The 22,722-nt window shown below is 38.7% G+C and overlaps 1 protein-coding gene across 4 annotated transcripts in view; it reads left to right on the top strand.

Moving 5' to 3' along the window:
• The window catches only part of FBXO11 (F-box protein 11), a 72,938-nt gene that overhangs the window by 19,282 nt on the left and 30,934 nt on the right, over nt 1-22,722 (top strand). For all 4 annotated transcript variants that reach the window (XM_038176027.2, XM_038176029.2, XM_005012086.6 and 1 more), the window contains exons 2-3: nt 17,859-17,986; nt 18,101-18,182. In XM_038176027.2, the coding sequence (XP_038031955.1) occupies nt 17,859-17,986; nt 18,101-18,182 (210 nt within the window). The remainder of the gene's footprint in view (nt 1-17,858; nt 17,987-18,100; nt 18,183-22,722) is intronic.

Raw genomic sequence — 22,722 nt, forward strand, 5'->3', positions numbered from 1 at the left:
GCAGCCTGATTTGATGTTCAGGTCTTACAGGTTTTTCAGTCATGGCTTGACTGATGCACCAAAATTTTTGTGTGCTCCTTGTTTGTCATCAGTGGTGGGATATGCTCTGACATCTCCTGGAGAAAAGATGCTGTTAGTCAGCTACTGTACAGAGATGAGGTTCTTCAAGGTGCAGTCAGTATTTAAAAGTAGCTTTCTATCCTTGCTGCCTGGAAACCTTCCCTTTTGCAGATTTTTGAATGATGTCTGCTTGTCCAGCCCTTACTTGAAAGTACAGAGAAGCCAAAGGCTGTGTATGTTCTTTGCAAGTTTAACTGCTCTCCAGACACTTCTTGGGGGTGACGGTTGTAAGTTTCTGAAATACATCTCTGCTTTTATGGCATCAAGATGCTCTTGTTAGCTTTCAGGGAAACAGCAGCCATTCTGTTAAACTTCAGTTGTGGCTGAATTAGCTTTGTTGCTTCTGTGGAGTTTGCAAGTGAAGAAAAACGTGAGGTTAAATGTGGTTAATAAAATGAAGGACTTCTGGTACTGAACTGGTCTCCTAAGTTTTGGCATAAGGTAAATTAATTTAGATCAAGCAGTGTAAACTGTAGTTCTTGTCAGCAGTGGTGTTTGAAAGAAGCAGCAGTTGAAAGAATGTGAACAGCAATGTCTGTTTCTGTTTTCTTTTTTTCTTTTTTCTAAACCTTTCCTGGCATAATTCTGGAAGACATGAATCATTCATACGCTTGTGAGTCAGGTAAAGAGCATCGTGAGATGGCTGTAGCCAGTTCTGAATTGGCTCCATCAGTTTCAAGCAGGCCTTTGAAGGCAGACTTCTTAACCAGTGTGACCATCGTCCCAGATCTCTAACTAGGAGAGAAGAGTTGGCGGTGAAGTAAGTCAGCAGGAGCAAAGGAAAGTGAACCACGTTCATGTAATCCCCAAAATATGGTCAACGTGCTGGTATATGCTTGTGCAAAAACATACTCAACGCGATTACTTGGTGTGCTTTATTTTCTCCTGTTCTAGTTGTGCTTGTAACCACATCCACGAGGCCACCAGGATAAGGTGAGGTGGTGTCGGGTCCCCTGGGTTTGTGTTGGAAGTGACCAACGTGACCATCCCTAGGTGCTCCTGTGAGTGGGTAACGCTGGAACAGCTGAGTAGTTGACAGGTGTGTCAGATTGCTGAGGTAAGCACAGGTGAAACTGTGACAGGATCAGTTGTTGAAGGAAGCTGAAACCAGAGTGATTACCAAGACTGACAGAAAATAGGGCAAGCATCATAAATTCAATTTGCTGATGTTACAGCCATCTTAGTGAAGTCTATAAATTCATTAGTTTGAGAGCATACTTCAGGAGGGAGAGCAATCACATGCGGCTTCACTTTCAGCAAATTGTGACTTAGAACGGAGGTGTATGAGGTTGCATATATTATTACTCTGGGTTTCTAGTTGGCATGGATCATGTCTAGCAGATAAATTGTGGGGTGGTTTTTTTCAGCGTGAACAAGCATGTGTTCTAGCAAACTTGAATTTACAGTTGCAAAGATCTGTGAAACAGGAATTGGCACAGTAGCATTTCTTGTGTTTTAGACACTGGGAGCCTAAAACTACAATATGGAAAAAGTGAGTTATCTTTTTGTACTAGGAAGATACTTACAAAATTGTACAATTACAGTGCGCAGTAATTGTGTAAATACTTCATTCTGGTGAAAGAAATGGGAGAAAAATACAATTTTGAAGAGCGCTGAAGTGGGTTGTACTTGTGAGCCAAGTGCCTCCCCGTTCTGGCACAAACAGAAGAGTGGAAGAGCACGAAACAGGGACAGGAAGAGAGGGAAAGGAGCAGAGCTTGCTGTAGGTACCTGTGTCACACACCCACCTTTCTGTGCTGGAGCCATACGTGTGCCTGCTGGGGTTGTGGGCCTGTACTTGGCCCGCTGTGCATGGGAGGGGCTGGCTGCTCAACAGCAGTGGGGGGTTATTGCTGGCCTGCCTCCATCCTGCACCTGCGTTTTGGAAGCTTTGCTCCCTTAAAGGGAGATCTGTTGAGTATTTAGGATTTTGTCAGGCTTTTTCTCATCTCTAGTAGCAAGAGATAAATCTTTCCTGTATTCCTGCAGGTAAAGCTCTTAGTTCTGATGCAACCAAATCTGAGCAGTGTAGGTGAGATCACGCCGGCCAGTTCCTTTAATTCCGTGTTGCTACGTCCATGTCCACCTTCCGGGTTAACATACAAACATGTTCTCCTTAGCTTTTGGAAGTCTGTAATGTACAAACATGAGGAAGGAGACTGCTCAAGGCCTCCTTTTTTAAAACTTATGCTTAGCGCCTTTGACCTTTATTTTTCTGCTAATCACCTTTGATCTCCTGTAGACATAACTAAATTGACAGTGATCTGATAAGCTACTCATCAGTGTCAGTTTTGTAAAAAGGTTGCTATTACTGTAAAATAGTGTTTTAAAAAGTCGTCTTCAACCAATAGTCCTTCAGCTATTTGTTATTAAGTAAATGTAGTGTGTTCTTAGAGGCTTCATGATTTACTTGCCTTGTCAAGTGTGTAGAAGTACCCTATGAGGTCCCCCCCCCAAAAAAAAAAGAAAACAAACACACCTGGGTTTAACAGTTGGGAAGGAATGGGTTAATGTGTACATGATGGAAACCTAAAAGAGGAAGAAGGAGGCTTCTCTAGCTGCAGATCACTTTTAACAAGTTACATTTTATACTTAATCAGCTCTCTTTAAATTACTGTGCTGCTGACACTTTAACTTAAACCATTCTTCATATTCCTCCATAATGGGCTTATTGCTAACAAAATATATTTGGATACACAGAAATTATTTGCTTATTGCAGTAACACTTTCTGGCATAGAAGGTAAGCACCTTTACATAGATATGCAAGTGACATAGTTGTGTAACTTCACATGTGTACAGTTAATACTATGGTCTGGCCCTCCGTCCTGATGTATGGGACTTGCGGGTGTGTGGAGTACTCAGTACAATGAGAATGGGCTGAGGTTTTTGAGATGCTAATGCACAAGCTTTTGTTTTATAATCAAAGTATTCCTTGGCTGAAAGCTTTGGTGTTTTAGCTAGACCAGGAAATGTGAAATCTAGAGGTGTTATGCTGGTAAATACTTCAGCTCTTCATACGTTCATCAGGAGTGGGGAAGATACCTGGCTGTTCAGCACACCAAAGTCAAGGCATGAATGAATTGTCTGTCCTCTGAGAGCGACTTCTCTTTGCTGACTACATGGGTTGTCCAGGCTCATAACTGAGGTCATCCTTCAAAAATGGTTGGAACAGCCCTTTGAGCTTTTCACTTGAGAATTCCCTTAACTTGTTGTGCCTCCAGTGAGACGTGTTGGGCAGGGCTTACGGTCTGTTGGCATGTTCCAGGCAGACTTACAGGAAAGGGCTGGGTGCTTGTGAGACTCTAAAGTGTGGTACCCAAGGTACCATGGCTGTTAGCACATTACATGGAAGTTGAAACACACTGCTGCCTTTCTGGAGGGTAAGAAAAATGGTTGAGAGTTTATTGGGACAACAGGGTTTTATTTTTAGGTACTTTGATTTGTTTGTTCATGCCAGGGTGCCAAGATATTTCTAAATTAGAGTACTAAGAACTAGCTCTAGCTGAGGTTTTATAGATGCTCAGAGAAGACAAGGGAACACTGCGTTTTTTTCAGAATTACAGAATGATTTAGGTTGGAGGGCGCCTCTGGAGGTCATCTAGTCCAACCCTATGCTCTAGTGGGGCTGCCTAGAGCAGGTTATTCAGGGCTGTGTCCAGATGGCTTTAGAAGATCTCCGAGGACGGAGACCCCACAACCTCTCTGGGTAACCTGTGCCAGTGCTAAGTTACCTGCACAGTAAAGAAACCTCCTTATGTTCAGATGGAAATATATATACACACTAAAGCACTGGAAGGACTTCTATTAAAAATATTTATATATATTTATATATTATAAAATTACATATATAAAAGTCCTTCCAGTGCTTTAGTGCTCCCTATTTGTAGAGCTGTAAGTTAAGTTTTGCACTGCTTTGAACCAGAGAAGTCTTTTTTTTTTTTTTTTTTAAAAAAAAAAAAAAAAGATAATATTTGAACAGTTTGTCCTCCAAAAGAGATAATTACCTAGAAGATTATTTGTCATACAGAACTTACCTGAAGGTTTGTTAGCCAGCCGCCTTGTTTGTTATGCTGTGTTCCTTCTTAATGTTAATACTCTTTATTCCTGCAGCCTTTTCAGGATATAGCCAGGTGACCTAAAAACCACAATAAGTTAATAGTATGAAGTGATAGCCCTCCTTAACCGAGGTATTGTGACTGACCTAGCCCCTTGTACTAAGTAAAATTAATTTAGCTAAATGAAAAGTGTTTATCTTTTCTGGTGGCCTGGAACTGTTAAAGGGCCATATGCCTGTGATTATTTTCCTATAATATATTTTTGTATATATATCAAAATTGTCTGCAGAAGAATGCCTCAACAGCTATGCACGTGCAAAAAGCTGCATTTCTAGTCTATATGTATTTGCTTAATACTTCTCAGTATTTTTCTTTTTATGAAGAGCTGAAAGAAAGGATCAAGCTGCACAGGCCTGTGGAACAGTTGGGAATATGGGGCTGATTGGGAGGAGGGGAGTCAGCACCAGGTATGGGATGGAGGTGTCCCAGTGGGACAGCTGCTCTGGGGAATTTTGCATCTTCTGATATTCCTATTACTTTTCCAGATGAACTATTCCTTCTCAAAATACTCAGGAAATTATCATTACACATGTTCAAACAGCTTTTACAGTTCACGTACATAATTTTTAAGAGCTTTTTAAATAGAAACTTACTATACTAAGGTATGACAAATTACAGGGAGTTTGTGGGAAGTGTGGTGGGTCAGGACTTCAGAACAGATGTTGAATAAATGGCAGCTGTTCTACCTGGTCTTACAAAGGGTGAATTTCCAGAATATGGGAATGAAATGAAATGGGAGGTCGGTGCAAAAGTATCAGGAACTGCTTAACAATAAGTAAAGTTCAGGGTTCTGCTGAGGATATACAGAAAGACTGGACATAAAAGGGAGTGGAGAGATGCAAAACAATGCTGAAAGCTTTCAGCACCTACTTGTGGATGTCTTAGGCAATATTAGAAACTGGTAGTTCCTTTTTGTCCTGTGAGTTACGTTTGCTATCAGATAACCAAGCTTATGATGCCCATTTGAAATTTGTCTCTCTTAATGCTGTTATATTTTTAAAGAAAAGTAACAAGCATCTCTTATTTGAAAACGAAAATATCTTCAAGTGAGGCTGTCAGTATTTGTGTTTATCTTTTTCATCAAATCACGTTTACATATTGCTTACTGAAACAGAGTGGTGGCCAGATTGGAACTAGGAGAGAAATAGTTGAGAAATGGTGAGAAAGTGAACCTACATTTATTTATTTTTTTGCTTCAAGAAACTGTCAATAGTTTAAAAATACTTCATCAAGAACCAGGGCATCACCTGCGGAGTTTTGAAGTTGAGAAAATTCATTGCAGACATCTCAATTTGGAAACTCTTAAGCTGTCACTACACTTTTACTTCAGAATTTCTTAAAATAAATAAATTAAAAAATCAACAACTAGTATTAGTTTCAAAAAAAAAAAAAATCTAAATACAGTTTGACTTCTGATACCTCTTGCACACGCATGCATTAGCAGTTGCAGGTGCTGGGCTTTTAGTCTCTGAAGCTTTACTGAAAACCGAGTTCCTGGGTCAAAATCAGTTTATTCACGTTATTAAAATGTATTTTTTTTCTGAAGTGGGAATGCATTTAAATACATACATAAATCCCCATGTAAGAGCTACTAACGGTCTGTAATGACAACGTTAATAGAAAATACAAATGGAAATCTAATAACTACTTACAAAAAGCTCTTAGAAGTTCACCAAAGCAGCATTTCATGCATGCTACTGCTTTTAATGGGGGGGAAAGAAAAAAAAACTGCACCTGACTGCATGTTTCCACTGAAGTTGAAAACGTCGAAGTAAAAACTCAGACCAATCGGCGCATGATGCCCACTTAGAACTGGATTAGGTTATGAAGTGCTATGGAATGGGCTGGGTAACCAGTGCATGTAGAATTAAAACAGAGTGTTTACATTTAGAAAAACCTAGACTAGAATATTTAGTATAACAATTGTCTTTCAAAGTAAACATGGTTAGAAAAAAAAAAAAAATTTTTTTGGAAGGAGCTGAAACAAGCAGAGGTAGAAAATTGGATTAATGTCTTGAAACTATACCATCTGGTTTTAAAACTTTAAAAAACAAAATTCAGGATGTGATTTCTGCTGACGTCCAAGAGCAGTACATTAGCTGCTGTAGTAACTGGTGGATTGGTGTGCTTGGGAGATGCTTGTTCTTCAGGGCAAGGAAGAACAGATACCCTTCGTGTGCAGCTGCTTCCTTGAGCATCTAATACGAAACCTGTTTCTAGCTTTTCTGGCATGTTTTCTAACACACATGTTGGGGATGGAAAATATTGTTTTTCCAATTTGTGTTTATGTAATATGTTGTTATTTTAAAACGGAGTAGAAAACCTTTTTAGCTTTATGTGCCAGAGTAGGAGGTCTGAACGTGGATGTTCTGTACAACTTGCTTTCTCATAGCAGCTTGGACCTAGGAAGACATCTAACCATTACTACCACAGTACTCCAGTGTTCGTAGCTTTTTAATTTTTACTGTAGTTATTAGCAAAATTAAGTTCAAATCAGAGGATGTTTGCTACACTGGCATTTTATAATTTGGTGTCAGCTCTTGTAACACATCTTAATACCATACATGTATATGCTAACAGATATGTAATGAGGAACCAAGAAGGTTCTTCCTGATGTTGCCTGCTTTTACTGCAGACCATGGGCTGTTCTCATAGTCACTTCCCTGAAGCGACACATAGCCATGCTTTCCTGCTCTTGTCAGGCCCTTTAGAGTTTGTAATCCAAGTAACAGAATAATAGGCAAAGTCACTCTGAAATATTTTGAGTAAATAGTGATCAGATACGTCTGACTCACAGCATGCAAGCCTTGCCATGGTTAGGAGCAAGCCTAGTAGTTTGTAATGAGCTTGAATTTTACATTAAATACAACATATTATTGTCTGGTCCAAGGATAATAGAGGCTTCTTTTCTTTTTGTGTCTTACTTATCACTGAATGGCCTTACGGAAAGTCAGATTAAAAATAAATATATACTGTAATAGAGGTTCTGTCTTCTTTTTGGTAAAGAACAGTAATTTGGGGGATTTATTGCTTCACTTCCCCCCCCTTTTTTTTTCCCTTTGGTGTGTAGTGTATTTAGTATACTGTTTCTAATCATACTGTTCAAATAGTGATATTTCATAATTTTTCATTTCCACTATAACATTTGAAAGTTATGTAAATGTTGAGTTTTAGTACTGTGCCTGGCGGGGGGGTGGAGGAGGAAGTGGTGTGCCTGTTTTAGTATCATTGTAATGGTGAGATAGGGGAAATAGCCAACTGGTAGCAAATCTCGTATTTTACCTTCTGCAGTTGACACAGTTATTTAGTGACAAGCTGTTGTACATCTGAAATTGTGACTATTATTAGCTCAAGGTGTTTTTTCTTCACTGCCGTATGTCTAAGTTACAGGCTATAGCTTTTTGCCTCTGAGACTACTTGGTGGCCTTTTGCTCCTTCCTAGGCTAACGGTTGGGTAAGTTGCAACTGCAGCCAAATAGGACTTGGAAACTTTGCTTGGTACAGTAAGCAGCAGCAGGGATTTATTTTTTTCTTAAAAAAGAAAAATGCTTTGTAGTGTTCAGAATCAGTACAAGCCAATAGACTATGTCAAAATGTTACCTGGGATCTGTAAAAACCAAAGTATCAAACTATGAGATTTTCTTGCTTATCCTCCGTTTTCCTACAGTAACGTTAAGTTATAGGGAGTGCTTAGTTTGATGGTTCCTGGATCTTGATTTTTTTTTTTCCTTTTTTGATGTAACATAATAGGGATACAGAGAGGGAAGAATGACAGCCCAAACCAGTAAGCTTTAAAGTGTTACCAATCTACTTTTTCCTCTTCTTGCTTTGAGAGGAAAAAGCCATACTGTCTGTACCCCCTCTTAACCCCAGCACACAGAGAACTGTATGGTCTTTCAAATCAGTTGCCTTTTGGCTTTGTTGTTGTAGTCATACATAATTCTTGGCATTACTTCCTGATTTAATGAAGTTTTCCTCTTTCTGGTCTTAAAATAGATGAGAGATTTACCTCTGGATTCTTTAGAGCCTGAACTGGGGTTGTCACAAACTTGCATTGACATTTTCTATTTTTTTTAACTATAAAGAGCTGTATTGTTGCTCAAAAATGAATCCCTTGTACTAAGAAAGAAGTTTTCATCATCTGAGGGTAGTCTGTGTAGACTAGAATCACAGAATCAGTTAGGTTGGAAGAGACGATTGAAGATGGTTATGTGCTTCCCCAATTTTTCCAGTCAAAACAGAAGTTTTTTTAGCAAACTTCTCTGGGTGTCATGTAGACTTCTCCAAGGATTATTAAAGGGTTCCAAAAATTCCTGTAGCTGTGTGTAATCTGTTTTAGCTTGATCTATTTGTCCAACAAATTCTGAAATACTTCAGCTTATATCTCTTTTCTTTGTTTGCTACTGCGAGACAGATCCCTGGTAGGCATTTCAGAAACCCTCCTATTTGGGAGAGCCTCAGGAAATTCCTAGTTCTGCATATCAAAACTGTTCCTTGACATAACCAGGGTTCAGCTGGCCCAGTGTATGGATAGATGCCAGTTACTTCTGCGACTGAGTCTCTCTAAGGCAGATGGCAAGGATTTCTAAATCTGCTACTACGGCTAGAAGCAGGACCCTTTGCCACCACCCCTTCCTTGTGTCACATCGGCGCTCTGCAGGTGTGGCTTACGGCAAAGAAATCTGTGGGAGGCTTCCATTTCCTGAAAATTTGGTTAAATGATTGTGCTTTATGGGAGTTCTGCTTGAACAGTTGCAGTAGTGTTTAGTCATACCGAGATTTCTAGCTAGGTGGATTGTTTTATTACACGTAAGCTTTCCTGTCATCTCAAGGGGAGTAACATTTCTCTCAGCCAGGTTTCTCTAGGCACCCATGCGTTACAGGAGAATCCTCCTGCAGGTGGATCAGTTACGGGCCATAGAAAACTTGAAATATAGGATGTAAGTGCATCAAGTAAAATCTGTGTTCTCACTGAGTAATTGCTCATTCCTATACTGTGTTTTTTCTGTGTTTTTCCCCAACTTTGTTTATTTAAGATATGAGAAATGCAATGGGGGGGGGAGGGGGGGGGAGGAGGGAATTGTCAGTTCATTTTTTAGTTGTGGCAGTGCTAAAGACAGTTGTTTATAAACTTCTAATTCATTCTTTTTGGAGTTTATGGGTATCAAGAATGTCCAGATTCAGTCTGATTAAATAATGTAACGTTTCTGCTTCATAGCTCAGCGATTCTGATTATTAGAAATAATCCATTGTTTCAAATACCTGTTTTGGATACGATTGCTCTGACATTGTACTTGAAAAAATATCCAGCCTGAGCCAGGTCTTCATACAAGATGGACTTACTGCTTTGCCTTAATGACTGTTCCATAAAACTGACTCAGTTGTCCCTCCTGACCCCAGCCAGGGTCTGTCCTCTTCCTAATACTTACATTTTGGAGGCGGGTTTCCATCCTATCAATATTCAGCTGTTTTACCAAGAGAAGTGAGCTTGGAAGTGTCAGGAACTGTTGAACCAACAGCGCCATTGAAGTTCATGTGTTCTGGTCATTGTTGGTATCGGATAATCTCATTTCTTCTTATCAGGAGATGGCATTGCAGACAAGGTGGTATGTTTGTTGAGAGGAAGGGGTTTGTTGTATTTTCCGTAACAGCAGCTGTAAGGACGTGGGCAGAGTTGCATGCATTCCTGCTGGTGCTTCGGCACCTTAAAATACAGCCATTAATTAAAACACATTGGTTGATCAGAACGTTTGCTGTGATCAACCGTAATGCAGAATAAAATGGGAATACTTGAACTTCCTTCAGCGTGCTTTTGGTTTGTTTTTATTGTCATCACTGGCTATGCTTTTTTAATTAGTTGAACGTTGCTGTATTTCAGCTGAAGAGGAGGATGACCTTCGAGACTGGTAACCTTTCTTCTCTGACAAAGGAAGCAAATAGCACGAGACAGAAATTTAAACTGTTCCAAGTCTGAAACTTGCTTCAGTAGTCCAAAATAAGGAGAGGGGGAAAAACTCAGTGCATAGTAGTCAAGTCTTCTTGCTTTATTGCTTAGAAATGTAATGAGGAAGGGCCCTTAAGTGACTTCCCTATATAGTGCTTAAACAGTATATATTCCCGCACCTCTAAAACTTACTTGGCCAGCATTTTCACTGTATCATCCAGGAGCCATGCACCAAGGCCACAGTTCTATAAGTGTTGCTTTATTAATGAGGAGTGCATCCAGAAAAGGATCTTTGTCTCCCTTCTCAGTGAAAGCTTGTCAGAGCAGGATTCAAGCTGGCTATTAAGCAAGAAGGGAAATTCTCTTAATAAAATACTTGTAAAGCAGCCACCTGGAAATTTTTGTTTGTTTGTTTTTTAAGTTGTCTGTAATACAGTTATCGGTTTGGGAAAGCAGTATGATCTAGAAAAATACCAAAGGAAAAATCTATCTTCTTCTGGTCTGATACTGTTGTTTGAAACCTGCCGGTACTGATTATTAGAGCTGTTTGCTCCAAGAAAGTTTTCCTGGCTTTTCTAAAATGAGTTAGATAACAACTAACTCAAGTATGCAGGTAGTTGAACGGTTTTTCTGTATGCCTATTAAAAATGTGCATGCTAATGTATTTCTTTAGAAATTCTGGCTTAAACTGAGTGCTAATACCTTGGGGTAGAAGTGTTCTGGAAAGAAACTAGAATTTTTCATCAGATCCTTGTTATCACTTTCTGCTTCTGGTGTCTGAAAAGGAAAATATTTTTCATAGTATTTGGAGGGTTTTAACTGCTCTCCACACATGGTTTTGTGCTAGGTAGTTTTTGGACTATGAGCTCTTTAGTTAATGAGGCTCAGAGATGTGAATAGCTGCTTTTGACTGATCATACATTTTAAAGAAATGTAGCTGGAGACTAGTCTGGGGCTAGCAGACAGTTTATCTTGCCAATTGTCACCTTTTACTTTCTCTCTGCTTTTCTCTCTGTGCCAGCTCTAAGAACTTCAGTTTCTGTCATGTGAGTATAAGCTGCATTCAGCATCTGTTAGTGACCTAGGCAGTGGGCCTTACAGCGAGAGGAGCTGGAGAAAAGGTCAGGTTCTTAGATAAAGGTTAATTTCTGTTTGTCCTGGTTTCAGCTAGGACAGAGTTAATTTTCTTCCTAGTAGCTGGTAGGGTGCTGTGTTTTGGCTTAGGGTGAGAAGAGTGCTGATAACACCCCGATGTTTTAATCGTTGCAGAGCAGTGCTTACACCAAACCAAGGACATCTCAGCTTCTCGCTCTGTCCTGCCAGCGGGCAGGCTGGGGGTGCAGCAGGAGCTGGGAGGGGGGGACAGACCCAGGACAGGTGACCCAAAGCGGCCAAAGGGGTGTTCCATCCCATCTGGCATCATGCTGGACAATATATAGGGGTGGCTGGCTGGGGTGGGCCAGCCAGACTGCTCAGGGTTAGGCTGGGCATCGGTCAGCGGGTGGTGAGCAATTGTGTTGTGCATCACTTGTTTGTACATGTTATTAGTAGTAGTACTATTATCATTATTGTTGTTATTGTTATTACTTTTTCCGTCTTAATAAACTGTCTTTATCTCAACTCACAGGCTTCACTTTCCCGTTTCTCTCCCTCATCCCAGAGAAGGAGGCAGGGGGGTGAGTGAACGGCTGTGTGGTGTTTAGCTGCTGGCTGGGTTAAACCACAATACTGTTGGGTCCTAAGAATAACAGGGAGGGAAAAAAAACTCAATCTCAATAAACTTTCTGTATAGATGCCAAATCTAGCTATTTTCTTATTTATATATATAGAGAGAGAGAGAGATGTATTGTAAATCTAACATGAACTTTTGAGCAAATAAAAATAGAGCTGAGCATCTATCTGATCTATTCTTACTCTTTTTAGGCCATCATGTTATCTGCTGTGCATGACCTAATTCCAAAGAGTAATAAGCTGTCTCATTTGGATAGCGATGTTTAAAAGCTTGAAATATAAATTCCAAAAAGATGCTGTTTGTTCTTTTTCTGTGTTGTGGTTCCCCACCACCACCTGTCTTTCACATTTACCAATTCTTAGTATTTGTTTAAACAGTAAAACAGCATTCCCTCATCTTGGAAATATTAATCTTAATACAGAAAAAAATCTAAATACTACATGTGCTAAGATTCTTTTGTCAAACAAACTGTAACCAGTTACAATAAACGAATGTTGTTAAGAGAGTGAGGTATCTTTGGTTTATCATCAGTTAAGAATTAGTATTTATACCTAAAATGTTCTAGCAGTCAGTAATGGTTATTCTGTCTCGTTGTTCCTTTCCGTAAGGCTGAATATCCTTATTCCATATGGTGTTCAGTAAGTCTGAGCTTTCTGGAGTCAATCTGAAAGCAGGCATTTTTAATGTTAGGTCTGTCCCTTTTCCAAACTGAAATCCTGCTGTTCTGAATGGAGATCTGCCTCTGAAGCTTATTCTTGCTGGGTCTCTTCCAGGTCCAAGCAGCCTCAACTCTCGTGTCAGATTAATTCTTTCTCAATGACCTCTGCCATCAGAACCTTACAAAAACATCATCTCTTTGGTTTTATCTCTATGCGAGTCAGGTTGCTTTGGATATTGTTTGAGAATATTGTAGGACTTAATTAACAATAAACATTGCAGTTATAAATTGTAATTATCAAAGTCGTTAGTTTTTGTGTTACTAGTAAATGAGTGTGCAGGTACTTCTTATTTTAATATTAACACTTTCTTTTACCATTACACCTACTGTTACTGTATATAAGCGTACTGTGTTTTTCTTTGACTTTTTTTTTTGAAGTTCACTCAGGAGAAGGAGTGCTTGACTGTGAAAGACTATTAAAATGATGTTAGATCTTGCTTCAGTGAACTTCTTGCAGTTGGAGTTGATTCATTTTCTGCAGTTCTTGAGGTTTTTTTCTTTGTGGTTGTACACCCAGCTAGTGTCTTTTTCTCTCTGAAGCTAAGTTGAATATTCAGATTGCAGAAGAGACCACTTCCATTTAAGAGAGAGCCCACTACAAGTTATGATGTGCAATGCATAGTCTAAGCCTTAAATGCTGCCCTGGATCAATGGGAAAGCTTCAATGTGAGAAGATTTTTGCTCTGATATAAGGTGTGGAATATATGCTTTAAATACGCGTTCACTTTTTTTTAAAAAAGTGGGTACAGTCCCTAAAAGTAAGATGTCCCTCGGTTGTTTGGGTGGTTCGCAAGGACATGGGACAAGTGTCAGTTGCCGTATTGAAACACACACGTGTTTAACAGCTCACTTCCATTTTTTTAAATTTTAAAGAAAAATGTTGGGTGGGTGTTTCCTTTTTATTGTGGGTTGACAACTTGTTACTGAGATGTTTGCATTTTTGTAAATATTTTATGTGCAAATGCAAAACTTCTGCCATGTATTTCTGTTTTCCATAAGTTACTTTATTTTCATTCCTATCTCTTTTTTTGTATGTGCATCTTCCTTTTCCACTCCTTAAGCTTCATTCCTCTCTTCTGCATTGCAGTTCTAGGCAGTGAAGTAGTGGGAGCTGTCATCTCAGCAGGTTGGCAGCATGTCTTCCCTTGTGGGCCTGGGGAGATTCACTCCACCCAAAGCCACGGAACTGTATTGGGTTTACATCTTAGTTGTTGTTTTTGGGTTTTCTTCTAATTAGAAAGTGTTGTGATTTTCTGTCTTAGCTAATAGTTTAGTTCATTCAGAAATTATACCAGTTCTACTTAAGATTGTGTGTGACTGACCTTTATCACTGTTAAATTTGTCTGATGGGCTAGATTAATCATCGCTTTGTTCAAAAAGCCTCAGTATGGATTACTTTGTTTCAGAAGTGTTCTTCTAGGAGCTGTTCCCTATTCACTAGGTGTTTCTCTAGTTTAAAACTGATCAGTTCTTTGTCGCTTCATCTTCCAGTGAGTACAAATCTTTCTACATTTCCCCTGCTACCCCCCATGTTCTGGGACTATATAGAAGAACAATACAAAATTGAAACTGCAGTGTTACAGATATTAAATTAAGTAATTCAACTCTACAGAACAGGATGTGAGTTTCCTCTCTTGATGACCTCCACACCCATATTTTTCTGCTAAGGTTATATTTCTGCATTTTTTTTGTTGTTTTTTTGTTTGTTTAAAAACATCGCATTTTGAAAGCTTTCATGAGCCCCACTCTGTTTTCATGAAGGCTGCCTTCATTGTTTGAGAAGGCTCTTGGAAATCTTAATGTGTAAGAAGTAAAACCACCCGTGCATGCTTTTTTGTGAAGAAAATGGTATGGTCATGATAAACTTTCTCTTGAGGTGCTCCATGTGTCTTTTAATAAACTATTTGGAAAGCCCTTTATTACTTTCCATGCAACTACTGTAAGTTACATTCTAAACAATGTTAATTTTATGTTCTTTAACATACACACTTAATAGCATTTGTGGAAATGCAAGAGTCATGCTTATAGCAGCTGACAAGAGTGGCAGGTTAACCTTTTAAATAAACGTGATTTTCTTTGAAATTATATCCTTAAATTATACAACTAGTGTAAAGTATACAGGTAAATGTTTGAGAGCAGACCCCAGCTTAAATTAATCTTTTAAAACTGCAAATGTATTGACTTAAAATTGTGACAGCATCTGGCAGTCATTTCAGCAGGTGTGTACACGAGGGCATTGATATTACACACATGCTCCCCTGAATTTGTTTAATGACTTTATAGGACAAACACTCCTACCATCAACAGATGTTGATAATGCCTTTTATTTATGTCAGTAGATGCAGTAGCTAGTACTGTTGCACATTAAAGTTGGGTTTCTCAAAATGATTTGTAGGCATAGAGTCTCTGTATTTTAAAATTGGCTTTTCTTTGGGGGGGAAAAAAAAATGTCTATCATGTGAGTGTTTTTAGGGGAGGATTTTCAAAACATTTTCTTAGCACAGAAAGTTCCCAGGCAAAATTGAATGTTGTCGTGTTACTCCTTTATGGAAGGGTAACACAGTCTTCAGGAAACAGTACATCCTGAGAACTATTGCTATGAGAATTTACCCTGTAGCTGTTCTACTCTGTTCGGAGTTTGAAACGTAGCATTTGGGAGATCAAAAACAAGCAGTGAGATGACTTCTATAATGGATCACTTCAGACTTACGAGTTTCCTGATAGTTACTTTAAGTGAAACACTGTGGGGCACATTTGGAAGAATATTAGCAGTTTCTGAACAGTGTTATTGTTTCTGAAATATTAGAAATTTTTCTGAGGGTTGGCCCAGCCCTTCGTGAGTGTGACCAAAATGTACAGGTGAGGAAACGAGGCATCTCATCCATCCAACTCTCGTTGCCATTCATCTGCAGCCAGTGTACTAACATATTCTTCAGGTCGGAGGTTTTTGCTTTCTGAAGCACTCCTCTGCCCCATTAGCTGCTCTGACCGTCCTAAAGCAAACAGGAGCAGCACCTCTGGTGGCACAGCCATGCAGCAGCAGGAGGAGTGGGGACTGTTCCCACCCTTGCTCCGGGCACCCTGCTGCTTCCCACGCTCTGCACATTCACACTTCGCTCTGGTGCACTTCTCTCGTCTTCCTCATCTGCCTTGCCAGCCAGATGGGAGAAGGAAGGTTTTAATTCTTACAGTACCTGCTGTGAATCTGAGTGAATGCATGCATCTCTTAATGTCATCTGTGCTAGAAGAGTGATCTTCGAGCAGGACTCGTGCCATCCTCCTAAATCTGCTGCAAGAAAATGAGTGTATTTTCTTTTCTGCTTAAGCAGTTTTTCAGTGTTTCAGCCAAATTGACCTTTACTTCCATTCTCCCTGCCCCCAGAGGCTTCTGTCTTCCTTCCAGTGGTAATATGTTTTGTTCTTAGTAGCCTGTGTTGGTTTTCTTCTAAGAACCCCACTGGGGTTTTGACATTGCTCTCTTCATCTCCTACTGAGAGATCAAACCTGTGCTTAGCTATTTTTTCATAGTTTATTATGTTTTTTACCGTGTTCTGTGTGGCAGTTTTGAACTATTGTATTTACATCAAGAATGGGGGAAGAAAGATCATGCATTTCTGACAGGTGCTTTGCGTTCAGTGTGAAATGGGGAAAGAGGCTGAAGAGAAGACCCTCAAAATCTCCAAGTAGCGTGCTTATGGGGGTATCCACAACAGAATTCATACTGTGTCAGTCCTTAAACAGAAATAAGGGGTGCGAGTAGTGTCGTACTCAAATGTTTTAATACATTTGGGTGCAAGAGTTTGACCTGAAAGAGTCTCGCTCCTGGCAGCCACTACATAATCAAGGCCTCCTTCAGACTCGACTGCTGTTACTACCTGTGAAGGAAGCTGGGTGCTCTCTTGTAGTGGACTTTCTGGCTTTCTATTCCAGCTGCTGATAGTGTGATTAACTTGGCAGCAGTGTTTTCTATCAGAGATGGCAAAGAAGCTTAAAATTTGATGACTGAGCTTTGGGGGTGTAGTTAGTTACCTGTGAGTTGTCAGTAACATCCAACAGGAGCGTGATGCCAGAGGTGGGCTGGGTTCACAGGAACGTGTGCTGAAGTTTGTGTATTGGTGGTACTCTGTGTAATTAAAAAATACTTGAAATTTTACAAATTTCATTTAATGTCCTTAAATATCTGTGCTGGTGCTGCAAAATGGGGGCTGCTTCTTCCCCATCGCGTGGTCTCATGCCCTCCTTGTGGCTGTGCTGACCTGGTGGTCTGGCCGAAGGATAAGCATGGAGGTACTTCTTGCAGGCTTAATTTTCACATGGATTAAATAACTGATGACACTCTCCTAGATTGCCTCGAGCTTGTTTGGCATGTCCCACCAGCCTTTTGTCCCACCAGATTTTTGTTCTGGCCTTTGTTAAATTACTGTAACTTTATGTGATGCTAGTCATAGGAGATGCAGAGGTAAATAGTAATTCTTTGCTTGTTTTTGATCTGTTGCATAATTTTATAAACAGTGGAAATGTAAGTTTTTTCATTCATTGCATTCAAGTAATACTCATCGTGCTTTTGTACTTTTTTTTTTTTAAGAAGAGGAAGAGGATTTACTCTTTATATAAAATTGTACTTTAAGCAATCAGCGTATGCCGTTAAAGCTACCTCTAGCATTATGTCTTCCTTTTCCCTTTTACAGAAGAATTTGTATGCTGGCTGGGGCTATTCCTGGAGTATTTTGGAAAAATCTGCCATGGGTTTTGAACTAAGTTCCATATTTACTAAGGGACTTCTTGATAACACCTGATTAATAATTGAAGCTACAGCAGTATTCATTATGATAGTGTTACAGAGGTGAAAAGTTTGCGGTAATGAGGTAATAGAATTGGCATAGTGAATAACACGTTTGCGAATAAAGTGAAGTTGTATTTTTAATTGCTTTTTAAAAAGGTAGTTTCTGGTGTAGCAGCTGTGTATGTATATGTATTTATTTATATATATTTATATATGTAAGTGTGTGTAGCACAGGTTAAATTCATCTGTACTTTTGAGTGTAATTTTGTATTACTACATATATTCCACACTTCTTCAAATGTTCACTGTGCTCTAGCACTTCGCCCCCCTCCCCCCCCCAAACTGAATGGGTTTATTTAAAAACTTCTGTAGTGTTTTTTTATTTCTAAAAAACAAACAGAAAAACCCTACAATTCTAATTAAGCTGTTTTGTTGTTGTTGACAGATGATGATGTGCCTGCAGATATGGTTGCAGAAGAATCAGGTCCTGGTGCACAAAATAGTCCATACCAACTTCGCAGAAAAACTCTTCTACCTAAAAGAACAGCTTGCCCTACAAAGAACAGTATGGAGGTAACTTTTTAAATTGTTTTTTAACTGTAGTTCTTGCCTCAAGAATAGGCAGATAATTAGTACTTTTTGTAGTTTATGTAATGACTGAATTAATCCTTACTTATTTTTTTAAAGGGTGCCTCCACTTCGGCTACTGAAAACTTTGGTCACCGAGCTAAACGTGCTAGAGTATCTGGAAAATCCCAGGATTTATCAGGTAACAACTCTTTGTACAAAGATTGGTGGGATGCACTTTGATACCACTACCCCTCTAACCCTCAAAAAAAAAAAAAATCTTTTCTATTCTTGAACTAATAACCTGCAGTGGAAGAACACTGGTTTTAGTCTGACTTCTAGAATCTGGTCCTTCAGTCTGCATGCTCTACTGCAGATGCAGTTTGTGTTGTTTGTTTAGAATGTATTTTTTTTATTATTCTGAAGTGCAGTGCAGTTATATCTAAGGTATTCTTAAAAGTAATAATGCTGCAGCAAAGGACTAGGTTTGTTTATGATTTCTCATATTATTCCAGTATATTGTTTGGAGGTAGAAGTAGTTTTGGTATGTCATTATTGTGATTTTCAGCGTGCGTGCGAGAAATTATTTAAAAAATAAACATATATGCAGATATGCCTAATGCATATATGCACATGCACAAAGTATGTGTATTATATGTATAGTGTGTATATATGGGTGTATTTATGTTCACATGTGTACATGCATAAGCACACTACTTGTTCATTTTTTCTGTATCCTTTTTCAATCTCTGCTTCTTCCCCTTTTTGTCTTCTACGCACTTTAATTCCGTGAGATCTTTTGTGACTTCTCCCTGAAAAATCAGTGCTAGCACTTGCCAGCTCCTGTTGATGTAGTTTCTGTCTTCTGTTTTCACCTTTGCTGTATATCTATCTCCCCTTTCTGTCTTTCTCTCTTAATTTCTGTAACTAAAAACCATTTAACCTTAGATTTATGTCCTTGAAATGGTGAGAACCAAATGAACATCAGCTTTTGTCATTTTACTTCCAGTTTCACTTCCTGACTTGATACCTAAAGCCTGGTACAAAGTCTTTCTTTTCAGTTTCTCTTGCCAGTTCCCGGTTTTCCTTCAAGGCTATATACTTTTGATACATCCTTTATTATGCTCATACCCACCTCCTTGCTTTATTGAAGGTCAGTAATTTTACTCAAGTCCTCTGGTACAAATTACATCACAATGGTAATTTCCAAATGAATTTTCCATGCGTTTCCTGTATATTCCTTGTGTTGCATTACTGAACTCGTCTGGGGAAGGTACTGAACTGTGGAAACTTTTCCAGCATGGAATTTCCAGAGGAATTGTAAACAATGATTTTCTAACTATATTCTTAAGAATGCATTCAGACCAGTCACAGTTTGACAACAGAGGGTACTTGTCAAACCACTTTATATTGATCTCTCTTCCAGTGTGGCTGATCATTACTTTATTTTCCCCTTTCCATTTCTTGAGATGTTCCTCTAAATTTGTGCAAATACTGATTGCCATAAGATTTTTCTTGCCTTTTTGTTTGTTTGCTTTGTTACCATGGATAACAATAGCTATTGTGACTGAGTGTGAGCATGAAGTTTTCTGGAACATCAGAAGTGGAAATGGTATATTATCATTTGGAACATATAACTGTTCATTTCAACTAAAGTTCTAAAATAAAGGTATGGGACTAGTGATGTAGGGATGTCTGGGCAGAGAACCGTTCCTTCTTGTATGGACTCTGAGCTGAGGAAAATTTGGGGGGAGATGAAAGGAGAAATGCTAGTCAACCAATGTATTCAGCTGGATTAGAGCCAGTAGTTGGAAAAACAATAATATTACGTATTTTATTACTGATTTCAGGCTTAATGTTTCCATGAAACAGTTGATACTTAAAAATTTTAGTGTGTTCTTCCTGACAGTATTTCAGACTTTTTCTGGTGATTTCAAATATTGACAAATTTTTCTTCTCTGCAACTGTGTCTTCAAATAGTCTTGGTAATGGACAATATGCATTGCGATCCTGAGACAGAAAGATTAATGCATATATAAGAACCTTGATAAGAAAGTTGTACATTACTAGAAAATATGTGAATGATTTTTCACTTAAACCCCTCTAAATAGAATTCCAATAAATTAAAAAAAAAGAAAGATATGCTTGAGCTGTCTTGCTTACATCAGAAGTAACTGGTGAACCTACAACTTTCTTATTTGCATGGTATCTGAATAAAAAGTTTACCGCTTTTAGATCTTGTAGGTACAAATACTTTTATCATATGCTGATATTCATAGTACTTCCTGATTTACAGAAAGATTTTAGATTTGGTATGTTCTGTTTCCTTACGTCAACTGAACTGTCTGCTTCCACTTCATATGATTTCTCAACCTTCAGTACCACTTGTCATGTCATTTTAATCCACCGACACACTCTTCCTTTTTGTTTATTACTGTGCAGGGCTTTTTTCTCTCTCACTACATCACTATATTTGCACATTAATTTTATACTGAGCAGTTCATACTGGCTTTTAATCATTTTTTGGAAGACTTGAGTTCAGGGACAAATTATTTCTTTTTGATGACCCCTGGAGTTACAGTAGATACTGAGACTCTAGGTTGTTGGATCACTTGTTGCTTATTTCTTACATCAGATACATGCATAGCTCATGGTTCACAGAATTTAGTATCTTTTATTTTTTCCCTATTGATTTTTAAGTTATTTTTTCCAAGATTGCTGCCTGCCATGTTTTCTGACGACTATTTCTCATCAAGAAAACATTGAGTGCCTTCTTACAGAACAAAATATATCTGTCCCTATCTTCTCTATTAAATGGACAAAAAATGGTATCCATACAAGACATAATTTACAATTCAGGATTCACAGGATGGCGTTCTTGATCTCTGTACAACAACTGCAATTCAATTTCAGGCAGCTTTTCATGCCCTCATCTTGGTTTCACTGTACTAGTTTCTATCTACTAAATGATTAAAAAAAAAAAAGGAAACTGAATTAGCTTCATGCCTATCTTGTGGAAACAGAATGACTCAGCCACCTTTTTTTTATAATTTTCAGTTGTCTTATATATTAACACGTTATTAAAATGATCAATATTTGAATTGATGTGTCAGGGCAATGATAAAGATTGGTAGTAGAGGTGGTAGCCTCTTGCACTTTGTCTTTTTTAACACTTCTTTATGTCAACAGGAATAAAATCAAGGTTAAGTATGAAATGCATACTTACATGAAAAAAATTAAATACCTTTCTAACTACCAGAAGTAGCAGCACACTAATGATTCTAGTTTGGTCACCAGATAGGCTTTTAAAACTCAATTGGACTATTTTTGTGAACTGGGGAGAACACAAATACATCATTGCTTTTGACAAATAACTAAAAGATACCAAAGCATGAATTTCCAAAACAAAACCATGGGGTTCTCTCTCGGACTCAGGTATTCTAGGTATTCATGTTAAGAAGTAGCGAACCTTTTAAAATTATATTGAAAAATTCCACCTAGTAAAACCATCACTATCTCTGATATCTACACTTAGATCACCTACACCCATTTTTGTAACTGAGTGAAAAGGCAAGTTAAAAATTCTTACTTCTAAAGGACTTTGGGTAAAGGTGGGAGAGGATGGGAAACACCTGTAAAAAATTGTCATCTTCATTTTGTAAATAGTGTCTAAGCTTCCAAGTAGATACAGCCTGAAAAATTGCAAGGTGTGATATTGTTGGTTTTGGTTTTCCTGAAGAATTTTTTTTTTTTGACACCTTCAAAGTTCTCCTATCTCTCCCAGTGAGGAAATGCACCTGGATTTCAGTTTTTATTGAGATGTGACCTAGGGAGGAAAATGAAGTGTGAACTGTTGAGCAATGGGAGGCACTACGCTAATGAACCCCTCCCCCACCCCCCCCATACAAAGTTAATCAAGTCCTAATATAGGTAAATTTAGCGGAGGATGAAATTCTGCAGGCTGATTAGGCAAATAACTGATTGTCTTGGAAAGAAGATCATGTTGTATGCCTCAGGGATTTGTGTGCGTGTGTTAAAAGCCCAAGACAGGTCATGGAAGACCTGTGAGGATTTACTGCCTTGCGTTCACAACATTACATTTCAGCTTGTAAGGCTATCTCCACATCTAACTGGAAAGCTACCAGGAAAAGATGAATTCAAAAGCAAAGCCCAGCTATCCTGTGCTGCATTTCAAGGGTAATTAGGACTGTAGAATGAGTTGCTGCTGCCTGCTTGATACAGAAAAAAACCACTTTATGTCCAGTGGAAAAATGTATTCTTAAAAAGAAGCACTGATGGCATGGGTAACATTTTTTGCTGATTCCTAGCTGTATTCACCTCAGGGGTTGGTGTATGGTCTGCAGATCTTGGTCTCTCAAAGTCCATCTTGAACGTAAAGGACATTTCCAGACTAGCTTGTTCTTTATTAGTTCTGGTAGTTTACTGGCTTCAGCCTGGTGCATAAAACTTTATTATTATTAACAAAAAATAAATGCCTTAATCTGGCATTAGTAGTACTGCTGGTGACAAGAACTGTCTTGTCCAGCTTCTGGATATCCATGCTAGGGGTACCCATGCTAGTGGTTCTATAGCTTGTGAATGAGCTACACCAAGGAGCTGATCCAGTAAAAATAGTAATTTGGAAGAGGGCAGGTAAGGACGAGGAAGAAAACTTTTTTTCCTCTGTCCACAGTCAATACTACAAACTTAAAAATATGTTTTGGAAGAGAATAGCTATGAAC

The sequence above is a fragment of the Anas platyrhynchos genome, chromosome 3, assembly GCF_047663525.1.
Source record: "Anas platyrhynchos isolate ZD024472 breed Pekin duck chromosome 3, IASCAAS_PekinDuck_T2T, whole genome shotgun sequence".
Taxonomy (NCBI): domain Eukaryota; kingdom Metazoa; phylum Chordata; class Aves; order Anseriformes; family Anatidae; genus Anas; species Anas platyrhynchos.